This window comes from Odontesthes bonariensis, chromosome 7 (genome assembly GCF_027942865.1).
Source record: "Odontesthes bonariensis isolate fOdoBon6 chromosome 7, fOdoBon6.hap1, whole genome shotgun sequence".
Classification (NCBI taxonomy): Eukaryota; Metazoa; Chordata; class Actinopteri; order Atheriniformes; family Atherinopsidae; genus Odontesthes; species Odontesthes bonariensis.
Window position 1 is genome coordinate 6,934,750 of NC_134512.1, and position 15,601 is coordinate 6,950,350.

At 43.0% G+C, this 15,601-nt stretch overlaps 1 protein-coding gene across 2 annotated transcripts in view; it reads right to left on the bottom strand.

The window, feature by feature from the left end:
- Positions 1-409: 409 nt before the first annotated feature.
- The window catches only part of wasla (WASP like actin nucleation promoting factor a), a 76,448-nt gene continuing 61,256 nt past the window's right edge, over positions 410-15,601 (bottom strand). For both annotated transcript variants that reach the window (XM_075469312.1, XM_075469313.1), the window contains 3 exons: positions 5,198-5,769; positions 2,792-2,897; positions 410-1,829 (listed from right to left, as the gene is read on the bottom strand). In XM_075469312.1, the coding sequence (XP_075325427.1) occupies positions 1,768-1,829; positions 2,792-2,897; positions 5,198-5,769 (740 nt within the window). In that variant the 3' untranslated portion in view covers positions 410-1,767. The remainder of the gene's footprint in view (positions 1,830-2,791; positions 2,898-5,197; positions 5,770-15,601) is intronic.

Consider the following 15,601-nt stretch of genomic DNA (forward strand, 5'->3'; position numbering starts at 1 on the left):
TCATGTGAATTCCCTCTAAACCAGAGAGTGACATCATGGTGGCTGTAAATCTTCTAACATCCCAAATTTAAACAACTTGGTAAGCAGCACATGTTTAAGGAGCCTCAGTGACTGCATCTGAAATGGATGTGTGCAGATCTGAAGCTCTGCACTTTCTCCGCAGAATATTGAATCAATATTCTCAGTAACTGGGTTACCCAGTGTGATCATTACATAAAAACAAATTTTTCACATTACACAAAATATAACTAAATATAATAAATAAGCTTCCTTAGTTTTTGTTCATTAACAGCAGACAATTCATACCTCTTGTAAATTGTGTCTTTGTAGGATATGAAACTAAAATACTTGAAGAGCAATTATTCTTTGGATAGCTCTGAACACCTCTGACACAGAACTCAAGACAAACTTTTCAGTAAATATTAACATTTATTTAGGTATACAACTCAGTACTGATCTGTCTCGACCCTTTTCACAGATTCTATGTCAGTATTTCGGCCTCTTGATGCAGCATTAAACCTCACTACAAGATTGTAAAAACCTTTAAGAAAAGACAGCAAAAACAAGCATTAGTTATTTTCTTTACACCATTTACAGATGAAAGATCACAGGCATTGCTAAACCCAGAAGCTGCTTTAAAATGTCACATTTGGTTAGTTATTTTCTTTTCCTATTTTCCATAAGGAGGCTTTTATCTTTGCATTGCATAAAATCAGAAAATGGAGGGACAGAAAAAGATGAATGATATTTCTAGGTTGTTTTTCTTTTGCTGTAAGGAGACACTGGTGATGCTTCCTTCTGCAGGCAATGAATAATCAAATGGGAAAAAAAACAACCAGACATGAGAACGAAGGTCTTATCATACCACAAATACCCATTAAGTTTGAGTTCACATGTATAAAACTTAAAAAAAAGTCAGTAACAATTCACGAACAAGTCATTGAAAGTCATGTTTGAAATCACATCTAAAAGCTGTGAAACCATTAAAGACTTCATTGCCAATGCATCCTGCGTGATATAAAATAACAACAATCACTGACAAATGTACTCCCAACCAAAAAAGAAAAAAAAAGAAAAAAAAGACAACCCCCACAACCAAACTATTACAGAAACCATGTGCAAATAAACAACTTTAATTACACAAAAATAAAAGTTGCAGATCCATGTGAGGGGATCAAGCCACCACATTTTGGTCATTGAGCATGTTTATGTAAAAATAACATTACTAAACTAAGCTTTAATAAGAAATCCAGGGGTTAGAAAAGAAGTGTGGTAAGAAAATAGTGTAATTTTGCATTTAAACTAACAACTGCTAAACACAAAGAGGAACCTGCCCATTTGGTTGCACAAGTCTCCCTTTTAAAATTTCACAAACAAGCAATGAAGAAGTGAACACAAAAATATTCCCCAAGAAGCATAAAAGTTCCCTTACTGCTCTCAGTGGAGTGTTTAATACTCTTGATTAGGAATCGTGAAATACAGCTGGATGAGAGATTTAAGGGCTTTCTAAAGACACAAGGGAAGTGGAGGAACTGTTCCCACAAGGGAGTGTGATAAACAGAACACTTAACAGATGAGGTATTGCACAGATTAATTAGAATAGTCATAAAAAAAAAAAGCAAAAATAAATATAAAACAAATTCATACAACATTTACATAACAATTGTTATCAGATTCTGGAAGATTTTTTTAGGAGATTTTTTAGTCTAAACAGTAGATGCTGTGGTAGGGGGATTGGACGGGAGATGTTGAGAAGGGACATTTTCACTAGTCATCCCACTCGTCGTCATCCTCAAAGTCCTCATCTTCATCTTCATCCTGATCTTCATCTGGGAAAAAAACATGACAGTGAAGAGTGTGATGACTGGAGACTTTCATATTACTAAGACAGAAGCTACAAGCTGAACAAGGAACTATTCTGAAGGAAAGGTTGAGTTAGATGAGAAGACTGACACCTTTTTTATTAGGCAGTTTTCACACAGGACTTTCGAAACAGGACTAACATGCCTTCTTTGTGCATGAATGTCATGTGTAAATGTACAGAAGGTCTAAGTTAAACCAGCAAGGTAGGTACAGAGGACACACAGGCTATTGGCGGAACATACCACTCAATTCAGTTCAATTCAATTAATAAATACTATTAAGTTAAGTAACATGGACGCGATAGTGTTAATACTCAGCTGTTTGTGCGACCAAGGATTGAGGTGTATAGGCCCCCACCCATACGAGGCTGAGCTTCCTCTGGAACATGTTAATTATCGAAGATCAATAGCAGCACGTTAACAAGGACGACTTTTAATTTGCTGATAAGCGGCAACTAGTATGTGAAGAGGGCAATTGGATGGCTGTAATATACAGGTACTGAATAGAAGAAAAAATATGCTGTAATAATTTATGTCTAGAGAGAAATTTCAACAGTTTATAAATAGTAATTTGGGTTTGTTGTAATGCTTCACATTACAAATGGAGTAAGACTACTCAACTTATTAATCGTTTTGTGTTCAGCATTCTTTGGTAGGTCAGAAGTCCAAGGAGTCATAAAAACTAGAGGCAACAATGTCATATAGTAAATGTAAAATGTATTACATTTACTGGATTTTTACACCAGCCCACTTTGGCATCACATGGTTGTTTTTTTTTGGCATATTTGGCAGGTCAGTTTCCCAAAAATGTCAAGCTTTTGTTTGGTTATTTTTGTATTTTTTGACAAGGTCTAAGTTCAGCTGAAATCCTCGATTGTGGTCAGACAGCTTCTGTTTCCCAGGTAATACAAGAACTTTTCATGACTCACCTGAAGAATGGATGGCTTTGCTCCTCTTCTGCATTACTTCCATGAGAGCACCAACGATGCCTGCTGCTGGAGCTGGTGTTGGGGGGCCAGACTCTTGATCTGATACCTGCGAACCCACAAATACGGTTTGTTACAGTTATTATATATATATATATATACTGTATATATACGCTATATACGCTGAAAATTTAAAAAAACCCAGCTCTCTTATTTGTCAAATTAAATAATTTTCTATCACAATTTTTTACTTCCACATTGAGATAAAAGTCAGTCATAGAATGGTAATTTCTCTTGTTCCACTTCAATTGTTGAATAAAGAAAACATGAATTTAAGTTAAATGAGAAGTTTGTTTCTTTTAAACCTGGACCTTATTTCTGGCATAAAATACGTTCATCTGCTCACCGACAACAGTTTGGTGAAAGTCGGCGTCCTTCGGAAGAGATTTAGATCACTCGAGATCCGCGTGTATCCATAAAACGGGAGAGAACAGGGCATAGACAATACATCCTCTAAACAAGGCATTATCTGTCTTTATTTCACCAATACTTTAAGCCGTATGAATGAATGATCGTGTAACTATTGCACTGTTAGTTCAGAGCTGACCGTGTTGTTGTGATTGTGGGCTCTCGGGGGCTTTCTACACATGCATCTACTTGGATGATGTCATGGACGCGCCCAGCACAGCTTATTTACTCGGTGTTCTGTGACAGTCGGCTAACTTTACACAGAGTTTGCTACGGATAGTTTTGTGCAACATGGCAGGATATTTATCAGATTTTAATGACGTGGAAGAAAACTTTGAGTACGGTAGACGTCCTTACCGGAGTGAATGAGCTGTGCTGCAGCGGTGCACGCCGATGACGTTATTAGGGATCAGGTTCAGAGTCAGAGTCCGAGTCATTTGATTTTGAGTATCTACCAACACCAAGTCCCAATCAGATACTTCTACAGTTCATTAAAAAAATGAAGAACGACGAAGAAACAGATCCAGGATGTCCCTGAATTTTTTATTTTCTTCTCTTATTTTATCATTTAACACTCATAAACAGAGCACTACTGTGAGGTAGCTTCAACAACAAAACTAATCAAGTAATAAAGAAATTCTTCACATTGTAGTTTAGTGCAACAATGTCTAATATAAAAATGAGCAGCAGCTCAACTTGAAATGCCTGGCAGGCATGTAAAGAAGTAAGTGAATAAAAGTGCCACAGTGTTATAAAGTAAGGCCAGTAATATGCTTTTAGGAACTGCACTCCTAATTCTTACTGTCCTCCTCTGGCTTCACAGAAGGAAATGTACGTTTTTCTTGATGAAAACCAACATCTCTACCATGTCAGGTTTGAGCCTGTTCCTCATCAACGATGTTAGCGATGTCCTAGCCACCTCTTGAAATCCCAAGTTTGCATATCTCACAGTTTGCAATCGCAACTTTTTTGTCATCCACTTTAAAACACCTCCACACCGCAGACATTCGCGCCCAGCTTCCCAGCTTCAAGCTGCTGCTGTTCTGCTTCACTGTACGGCACACAGCAAAGTGACGTCATGCCGCATGCGTTGTTTCTATTGTGTAGTTGAGACCATACACATAAAAACTCGGGGAGTTATGATTATTGTCATTGGGGATATACACCTTCCTCAGTCCAAATAAATGCGTCAGCTCCAATAGGCAGCGTCAGTCTATAAGGCGTTTACGTATATTATGTCTATGGTTGAGTCGGTCTGACTCTGTACCACCAACAGTAAATACTAAGCTGTTATTTTTTCCCATTTGTTTTGAAATATTATAGTTCTGATAAAAAAAAAATAATGACAATAAATATACATATATAGCCATATATCCGATGCCTAATCGGGATGAAACATCCGATTCCGATCCTGTCTGAAACCACGTGATCGGAAATCGGGGAAATCGATCACGTGGTTTCAGACAGGATCGGATCAGGACATCCCTAGACGTTATCCCACTAAACGCGTGTGTAGAAAGACTCCATAAGCCCCCCGATACCCCCAATAACAACAACATAGGCAGCTCTGAACTAACAGCACAATTGTACGCGTTCATTCAATCATTCGGCTTAAAGTATTGGTGAAATAAAGACAGATAATGCCTTATTCATAGGCTCTATCGTCAGTGCCCTGTTCTCTCCCGTTATATCGATGTACGCGGAAGGGATCTAAATATTTTCCGAAGGACGCCGACTTTCACCAAACTTTTATCGTGAGTAGATGAACGTATTTTTTGCCAGAAATAAGGTCCAGGTTTAAAAAAAACGAACTTCTCCTTTAAGCATGTTGCTTCATTGTATTACTAGCTGAACCTAACTAACCTCTTTGAGGGAGGGTGTGTTGTTCCGTGAGAGTTAAGCATAAAATATATGAAGTGGGAATATCTTCAAAATGCTCACAATCTTTAGCTGGATTCCCTGACGGATCTGGTCCAGCAGTGCATCTCGTCCTGTGCCGGAGGGCAGCACTCTATGATTATGCTCCACTTTCTTCAGCTGAGTTCCTCCTCTGATCTGCTCCAGCAGTGCAGACTTCCCGCCCAGGCTTGGAGAATGAGGCAAGACCCCACATCCGCTGATCCCATCCAATTCTGGAGGAGGAGGTGGACCGGGTGGGGGAGGGGGAGGAGTCGGTCCGGGAGCACTGCTTGCAGGGGAAGGCTGAGCCAGTGGGGGAGGGGGAGGAGCTTGGGGGGCACCAGGGGATGATGGAGGAGGAGGAGGTGGCTGGTTGTGGTGGTGGGGAGGAGGAGGGGGCTGATGGCCTCCTCTGGTGGGTGGAGGAGGGGGAGGTGGAGCCCCCAGAGTTCCTGGTCTGGAGGGAGGTGGGGGAGGAGGAGCTGAAGCTGGTGCTCGGGATGGAGGAGGAGGGGGGGCTCCTCTACCCCCTCTGGATGGCGGAGGTGGGGGTGGAGCAGAGCAGTGGGGGGGTGGAGGAGGGGGGCCACCACGAGACGGAGGTGGAGGTGGTGCTGAGGGGGAGGGGGAGGAGGGGGGGAAGGGGGGGTGAGGCATGACATCAGGGTAAGTACCATCACTCGGACACACCTGTTAGTTTCATTGCACTGGTAAACAACATTCAAACACAGACGGTTACAAAGGATTGACCACAGTCATCCCCTGTCAGATATGAAACCAATGCAGATAGTCTGGTTAACAATACTGCACTAACTCTTTTTGATCACAAGGTTTAAAATGCGACATTGAGATTTAGCTCAATGTAGCATTGAATGCACTGCTGAATAAAAATCACAAGGCTATCCATGGCAACACACAAGCCACTGGGTGATGTCACTACAGCCAAGTCCATCTTTTATATACAGTGTATAGTATCGTAGCTCATTAGTTCTCTTTACTTGAACGCACATCTTCTGCTCATATTTTGTTCTGAGATAATTGCAACTTTAAAGCCCTTCTCCCTTGGGTTTTTCAGAAAAACACAGTGGGCCTCATTCACCAAGTTGTTTTTAAGAATTTCTTAAGAAAACTTTACATCAGATTCATGATCGTGCTCATAGACCACAAAATTGTTCATATCTTGCGATGCTTGGTGGTCGAGTGGTTAGAGCACATACCCTGTTGGAAATGCCAATAGCAGTGATGACCAGTTTGAATTTCAACCATGTTGATCTTTCCTGCACGTCATTACCCCGGTCTGGTACCCCGGTCTGGTTCTGGGAGTCACAAATGAGATATATATGGAATGATATTGCTTGCAGTTGAGGTATGGGAATGGATCTGGTGAGGGGCTTTAATGCGCATGTGTGTGCAATCTATTGCACAGCTGGTGTTAGGAAGACCAGCAATAGAATTAAATCTCCTCTTGACTGCGACTTGTTCTTCCGCTGTATGTGGAAACTTTGTGTATTGCGTGACCAGTTGATTCAATGATTATTGATTATTTACTTTTCCAGCTCCTGCTAAAATGTTCAAGTGGCCAAAAAGCATGGTTGAGAGAAGCTGCAAATGTGGTGGAACAGAGTTGAACCATTGTGTATTGCTCCACAGTGCTGGCTCCAAACGTTTGCAAAGGTCCAAGAGACAGCTCTTTGTACCCTAATGTGTCAAGATAGGTACTCATCACTCTGCAAATAAATCTGCAAGGTCAGGAAAGATTTGTTCCCTTTGCAATATCTTGCAGCAACAGTAAATATGCCATTTTGTGAGCAGGCCAGGGATGAAGAAAGGCAATTTTGGCATATAAAAAGGGTGGAACCACTAATTGATGGCAAGGTTTCTAACTAACAATGTTATTAAAGTGTTGGTGTACTTCGTTTATTTTAAACTAACAAAATGCTTTGTAAATTATTGAAAGTTATTAGGAAAATCTGACAAAAATATTTATACTGTAATTTTGTTAAAACATGTCAGCGCTCAAATGTGCGTAAGAGTATCCCTGAGTGTTTGTGGAAAACATACAGATGAGAAAACATTGGTGAATGTCACAATCGTCTCAAAAAATTTGCTTGACAAATTTGTTCTAAAGAACTGTTGGTGAATGAAGTCCAGTGTCTCTTTAACATGAACAGGATCAGTGGTTTACCACTGTAGTATGAACTGCAATGACTTAACTTCATCTTATTCTCCTTGCACACACTGAATTTCTCAGCTTTCTCAAACTCCTCCTACATATTTCATGCTAAAATCTTCAAACTTGGCCAGGTTACTCTTAAGCTAGGGGGGAAGAAAACTTTTGACAAACTTTTCCAAACTCTGAACGGTGTGGGCGTGGCCAGGCGGTGAAAATCGTGTGGTGGCGTTTGTGGTTTGAAAGCCTTATCATAATCGCAAAGTCATGAAACTTGGCACACACGTCCACCCTGACAACCTCGTACGTATATAAAGGGTATCGTGTGGGCGGAGCAAAATGGCTCAGTGACGCCCCCTACAAATGTTCAAAAACCCCTCCGTATTGGAGTTATTATGTGCTCATACATACGTAGAGGGTATCGTGCGTGTGTGTAGAGCTGCGGCTCCAACGTCCAGCGCATGCCCCAACGTACGCACATCCCAACGTACGCACACCTCGGTCCCGCTCACAGCTGCTTGCAGCTTTCTAGTTATTATTCCGTCCGTCCGATTATTTGCAAAAGGTATGCGAAAACTCAGGAAATTTTGCGAGCGCCACCTGCCAGTCGACGACATGAAAGAATCTAAACTATGTGTGCCAAGTTTCATGACCTTGAGATGATGATAAGGCTTTGAAATCACAAACGCCATCACAAGATTTTCACCGCCTGGCCACGCCCACACAGTTCAGAGTTTGGAAAAGTTTCTCCATGAATTTTTGCCCCCATGTCTTAAGAGTAACCTGGTCAAGTTTGAAGCTTGTAGCATTAAATCTGTATGAGGAGTTTGAGGTGTGGAAAAAAAAGACGTTTCCGACCACCAGCAGGTGGCGCTGTAGGTGGATGTCACTATTTTATATGTGCGCGTTCAGGCTGGGTCAAGCAATGACCGTATGAAGTTTGGGACAGATTGGATAATGTATGTGGGAGTTATAAGCGACTTAATGTTTCATGGCGAGTCATAAATTTGAGGCGTCGCCAAGGCCACGCCCTTTGAGGTTTGAAAAAGTTTCTCCATGAAATTTCCCCCCCATGTCTTAAGAGCAACCTGGCCAAGTTTGAAGGTTTTTGCATTAAATATGTAGGAGGAGTTTGATAAATTGCGAGGTGTGGATAAAAAAAGATGCGGGACCGAGGTGTGCGTACGTCGGAATGTACGTATGTTGGGGCTGGAGCTGGACTCCATAGTCGCGCAGCTCTGCCCACACGCACGATACCCTCTGAGTACGTACGAGCACATAATAACCCCAATGCAGAGGGGTTTTTGAAAATTTCTAGGGGGCGCCACTGAGCCATTTTGCTCCACCCATACATGTTACCCTTTACATAAGTACGAGGTTGAGAGACTAGACGTGTGTGCCAAGTTTCATGACTTTGCGATGATGATAAGGCTTTCAAATCACAAACGCCATCACACGATTTTAATCGCCTGGCCACGCCCACACCATTCAGAGTTCGGAAAAGTTTCTCAAGATTATTATTCCCCCATGTCTTAAGAGTAACCTGGCCAAGTTTGAAGCTTGTAGCATTAAATCTGTAGGAGGAGTTCAATCAAATGCGAGTTGTGGAAAAAAAAGATGTTTCCAACCACCAGCAGGTGGCGCTATAGGTGGATGTCACTATGATAATATGTACGCGTTCAGGCTGGGTCCAGCATTCACCGTATGGAGTTTGGGACAGATTGGATAATGTATGTGGGAGTTATAAGCAACTTAATTTGTTGTGGCGAGTGATGGCGAGTCATCAAACTTTGAGGCGTCGCCACGCCCACGCCCTTTGAGGTTTGAAAAAGTTTCTCCATGAATTTTTCCCCCCATGTCTTAAGAGTAACCTGGCCAAGTTTGAAGTCTATAGCATTAAATCTATAGGACAAGTTCGATCTTATACAAGGTGTGGAATGGCACAAAAACGCACTTTCCATCCAAAATGGCCGACTTCCTGTGGACGTGGGACCATGGCGGCATGAGACTTTTTTGTGCGTCTTGGCATGATGAATGAGTGTACCGAATTTCGTCGTCCCACGCGAAACTAATCCTATTGCGGGGGCAATTTTTAAGCATCGTAGGGGGCGCTACAGAGTCAATGAGCGACTCCCAAAAATATAAAGTTTAGATTCTTTCATGTCGTCGACTGGCAGGTGGCGCTCGCAAAATTTCCTGAGTTTTCGCATACCGTTTGCAAAGAATAAGAAAGAAAGAATAATAATAACTAGAAAGCTGCAAGCAGCTGTGAGCGGGACCGAGGTGTGCGTACGTTGGATGTGCGCACGTTGGGCATGCGCTGAACACCGTAGACGCGCAGCTCTGCCCACACGCACGATACCCTCTGCGTACGTATGAGCACATAACCCCAATGCGGAGGGTTTTTTGAAAATTTCTAGGGGGCGCCACTGAGCCATTTTTTTCCGCCCACACACAATACCCTTTACATACGTACGAGGTCGTCAGGGTGGACGTGAGTACCAAGTTTCATGACTTTGCGATGATGATAAGGCTTTCATATTGCAAACGCCATCACACGATTTTCACCTCTGGCCACGCCCACACCGTTCAGAGTTTGGAAAAGTTTCTCCATGAAGTTTTGCCCTCATATCTTAAGAGTAACCTGGCCAAGTTTGAAGGGTGTAGCATTAAATCTGTAGGAGAAGTTTGATAAAATGCGAGGTGTGGGGAAAAAAAGACGCTTCCAAAAACCAGCAGGTGGCGCTATAGGTGGATGTCACTATTTTATATGTGCGCGTTCAGGCTGGGTCCAGCATTCACCGTATGAAGTTTGGGACAGATTGGATAATGTATGTGGGAGTTATAAGCGACTTAATTTTTTATGGCGCGTCATAAATTTGAGGCGTCGCCACGGCCACGCCCTTTGAGGTTTGAAAAAGTTGGCCAATGATTTTTTCCCCCCATGTCTTAAGAGTAACCTGGCCAAGTTTGAAGCTTGTAGCATGAAATCTGTAGGAGGAGTTTGATCAAATAAGAGGTGTGGAAAAAAAAAGAAATTTCCAACCACCAGCAGGTGGCGCTGTAGGTGGATATCACTTTTTTGTATGTACACATTCAGGCTGGGTCCAGCAGTCACCGTATGAAGTTTGGGACAGATTGGATAATGTTTGTGGGAGTTATAAGCGACTTGATTTTTTATGGCGAGTCATAAATTTGAGGTGTCGCCACGGCCACGCCCTTTAAGTTTTGAAAAAGTTGGCCAATGATTTTTTCGGCCCATGTCTTAAGAGCAACCTGGCCAAGTTTGAAGGTTTTTGCATTAAATATGTAGGAGGAGTTCGATCAAATGCGAGGTGTGGAAAAAAAAAGACATTTCCATCCACCAGCAGGTGGCGCTATAGGTGGATGTCACTATTTTATATGTGAGCTTTCAGTCTGGTTCCAGCATTCACCGTATGAAGTTTGGGAGAGATTGGATAATGTATGTGGGAGTTATAAGCGACTTCATTTTTCGTGGCGAGTGATGGCGAGTCATCAAACTTTGAGGCGTCGCCACGGCCACGCCCTTTAAGTTTTGAAAAAGTTGGCCAATGAATTTTTCCCTCCATGTCTTAAGAGTAACCTGGCCAAGTTTGAAGTCTGTAGCATTAAATCTGTAGGACAAGTTCGATCTTATACAAGGTGTGGAATCGGTCAAAAATGGCACGAAAACGCACTTTCCATCCAAAATGGCCGACTTCCTGTGGACGTGGCACACTGGCGGCATGAGACTTTTTTGTGCGTCTGGGCATGATGAATGAGTGTACCGAATTTCATCGTCCCACTCAAAACTAATCCTATTAAGGGGACCATTTTAAAGCATTGTAGGGGGCGCTACAGAGTCAATGAGCGACTCCCAAAAATATAAAGTTTAGATTCTTTCATGTCGTCGACTGGCAGGTGGCGCTCGCAAAATTTCCTGAGTTTTCGCATACCTTTTGCAAAGAATAAGAATAACGGAGGAGAAAAATAATAACTAGAAAGCTGCAAGCAGCTGTGAGCGGGACCGAGGTGTGCGTACGTTGGGATGTGCGTACGTTGGGCATGCGCTGGACGCTGGAGCCGCAGCTCTTCCCACACGCACGATACCCGCTGTGTACTTACGAGCACAGCATAACCCCAATGCGGAGGGGTTTTTGAAAATTTCTAGGGGGCGCCACTGAGCCATTTTTCTCCGCCCACACACGATACCCTTTACATACGTACGAGGTCGTCAGGGTGGACGTGTGTACCAAGTTTCATTACCTTGAGATGATGATAAGGCTTTCAAATCACAAACGTCATCACACGATTTTCACCGCATGGCCACGCCCACACCGTTCAGAGTTTGGAAAAGTTTCTCCATGAATTGTTGCCTCCATGTCTTAAGAGTAACTTGGCTAAGTTAGAAGTTTGTAGCATTAAATCTGTGGGAGGAGTTTGATAAAATGTGAGGTATGGAAAAAAAAGACGTTTCTGACCACCAGCAGGTGGCGCTGTTGGTGGATGTCACTATTTTATCTATGCGCGTTCAGGCTGGGTCCAGATATCACCGTATGAAGTTTGGGACAGATTGGATAATGTATGTGGAAGTTATAAGCGACTTAATTTTTCATGGCGAGTCATAACTTTGAGGCGTCGCCACGGCCACGCCCTTTGAGGTTTGAAAAAGTTTCTCCATGACTCTTTCCCCCCATGTCTTAAGAGTAACTTGGCCAAGTTTGAAGTCTGTAGCATTAAATCTGTAGGACGAGTTCGATCAAATGCGAGATGTGGAAAAAAAGAGATGTTTCCGACCACCAGCAGGTGGCGCTATAGGTGGATGTCGTTATGATAATATGTACGCGTTCAGGCTGGGTCCAGCATTCACCGTATGAAGTTTGGGACAGATTGGATAATGTATGTGGGAGTTATAAGCGACTTCATTTGTTGTGGCGAGTGATGGCGAGTCATCGAACTTTGAGGAGTTGCCACGCCCACGCCCTTTAAGTTTTGAAAAAATTTCTCCATGAATTTCCCCCCCCATGTCTTAAGAGTAACCTGGCCAACTTTGAAGTCTGTAGGATGAAATCTGTAGGACAAGTTCGATCTTATGCAAGGCGTGGAATCGGCCAAAAATGGCACGAAAACGCACTTTCCATCCAAAATGGCCGCCTTCCTGTGTACGTGGCACCGTGATGGCATGAGACTTTTTGGTGCGTCTGGGCATGATGAATGAGTGTACCGAATTTCGTCGTCCCACGTGAAACTAATCCTATTAAGGGGACCATTTTTATGCACCGTAGGGGGCGCTACAGAGCCAATGAGCGACTCCTAAAAATATAAAGTTTAGATTCTTTCATGTCGTCGACTGGCAGGTGGCGCTCGCAAAATTTCGTGAGTTTTCGCATACCTTTTGCAAAGAATCGGAAATAATAATAACTAGAAAGCTGCAAGCAGCTGTGAGCGGGACCGAGTGTGCGTACGTTGGGATGTGCCCACGTTGGGCATGCGCTGGACGCCGTAGTCGCGCAGCTCTGCCCACACGCACGATTCCCATTGCGTACATACGAGCACACAATAACCCCAATGCATAGGGGTTTTTGAAAATTTCTAGGGGGCGCCACTGAGCCATTTTGCTCCGCCCACACACAATACCCTTTACATACGTACGAGGTCGTCAGGGTGGACGTGTGTACCAAGTTTCATGACTTTGCGATGATGATAAGGCTTTCATATTACAAACGGCATCACACGATTTTCACCTCTGGCCACGCCCACACCGTTCAGAGTTTGGAAAAGTTTCTCCATGAAGTTTTGCCCCCATGTCTTAAGAGTAACCTGGCCAAGTTTGAAGATTTTAGCATGAAATATGTAGGAGGAGTTTGATAAAATGCGAGGTGTGGAAAAAAAAAGAAATTTCCAACCACCAGCAGGTGGCGCTATAGGTGGATGTCACTATTTTATATGTGCACGTTCAGGCTGGGTCCAGCAATCACCGGTTGAACTTTGGGAAAGATTGGATTATGTATGTGGAAGTTATAAGCAACTTAATTTTTTGTGGCGAGTGATGGCGAGTCATCAAACTTTGAGGCGTCGCCACGGCCACGCCCTTTAAGTTTTGAAAAAGTTGGCCAATGAATTTTTCCCTCCATGTCTTAAGAGTAACCTGGCCAAGTTTGAAGTCTGTAGCATTAAATCTGTGGGACAAGTTCGATCTTATACAAGGTGTGGAATCGGTCAAAAATGGCACGAAAACGCACTTTCCATCCAAAATGGCCGACTTCCTGTGGACGTGGGACCATGGCGGCTTGAGACTTTTTTGTGCGTCTTGGCATGATGAATGAGTGTACCGAGTTTCGTCGTCCCACGCGAAACTAATCCTATTGCGGGGACAATTTTTAAGCATCGTAGGGGGCGCTACAGAGTCAATGAGCGACTCCCAAAAATATAAAGTTTAGATTCTTTCATGTCGTCGACCGGCACATGGCGCTCGCAAAATTTCCTGAGTTTTCGCATACCTTTTGTAAAGAATAAGAAAGAAAGAAAGAAAGAAAGAAAGAATAATAATAATAATAAACCTTACAGATACAATAGGGTCCTTGCAGTTTCACTGCTCGGTCCCTAATAAACCTTACAGATACAATAGGGTCCTTGCAGTTTCACTGCTCGGTCCCTAATAAACCTTACAGATACAATAGGGTCCTTGCAGTTTCACTGCTCGGTCCCTAATAAACCTTACAGATACAATAGGGTCCTTGCAGTTTCACTGCTCGGTCCCTAATAATCCTTACAGATACAATAGGGTCCTTGCAGTTTCACTGCTCGGTCCCTAATTAATATGTTTGTATTTTGTCGTTTCGTTGAGGCTCTCATCAAACATAAGAACGAACTGTGATTTTATTACCTTGGACACCAGTTCCTTTTTAATATACACAGCTAAACCAACTTGGCTATGTACGCCGTTTTGTCGGGACCACAAGTAATTGTGGCAGCGATGTCGGAATCGGGGAACATGCATTTAAACAACTCTAAAATACCCTCTTTTCCATTATATGAATGGTGTTTGGCAATTGTGTTAAGAGTCCACAACACCTCTGCTTTCATGGTTGGTGTGGACTCAAAAGCTGTTCGCAGATCTACTCTAGTTGCGGTGACGGTCGTAACTGGAGGGCCTGTCCTAGCAGTTGTCTGGTTAGCGTTATCTGCTAGCTCAGATACATTAATAGCTAACTGGCTATCGCTGGCCAGTTAAAACACCCCAGCGATGGAAGGAGTTTGATCCTTCGCTTTGATATTATTCATGTGCTTGGAGGACTTGGCGTGAGACTCTAAAGCCTTCAAGCCCATGGTACCAAGCTGAATCCTCTTTTTGCACACAGTCCAAAAAGCCTCGTATACATTATTGTCCACTGGTTTTAACCAGTGACAAAATGATTCTTTCTCGCGCCACGCTCCATTAAATTTACATTTCCCCATTATCCCAGCAAGAAATGGGAAGCAAGGAAACGCAAACAAATGTTAAAAAACAACATAACGGCGTAAGTTAAACTTTCTTGTTTTCTGCTGAGATTTGCCTTGATTTTTCACGCTTCTGCTTGGCTTGTTGCTGTGGTCTGTGTCAGTGCTGTAGCAATGTGACGTGCTCGGACCCGAGGCAGAGCGGTAGGGGCAGCATTGCGTTCTCAATGATTGGTTCCGCCACTCTTCATTTAGGCTACGTTATTTAGGCTTTTCAAAATAATAGTAGCCTAGTTGACAAATGAAACGTTTGAGGAGAATGCGATACGGAGAAGTTACTGCACAAATTTTAAGACCCAGATATCAAAATTCAAGACTTTTTCAAGTCTTTTTAAGGTATTATTCCAAATTCATAAATTCAATGCTTTTAAGACTTTTTAAGACCCCGTGGGAACCCTGAATTTGGAACGGCAACAACTCAGCCAGAAAGTGCTTGGCCACGTAAAATGACATGCTGAATGAGCGGGTTCAGCAGATGCTAAGGTGCATAGCACACAGAGGTTGCCGACTTTCTGCAGAGTCAATCACTACAGACCACCAAACTTCATGTGGCCTTCAGATTAGCTCAAGAACATTGCATAGCTTCATGGAATGGGTTTCCATGGCCGAGCAGCTGTATCAAAGCCATATATCACCAAGTGCAATGCAAAGCGTCGGATGCAGTGGTGTAAAGCACGCCGCCACTGGACTCTAGAGCAGTGGCGACGTGTTCTCTGGAGTGACGAATCACGCTTCTCCATCTGGCAATCTGATGGATGAGTCTGTTTGGCGACTGC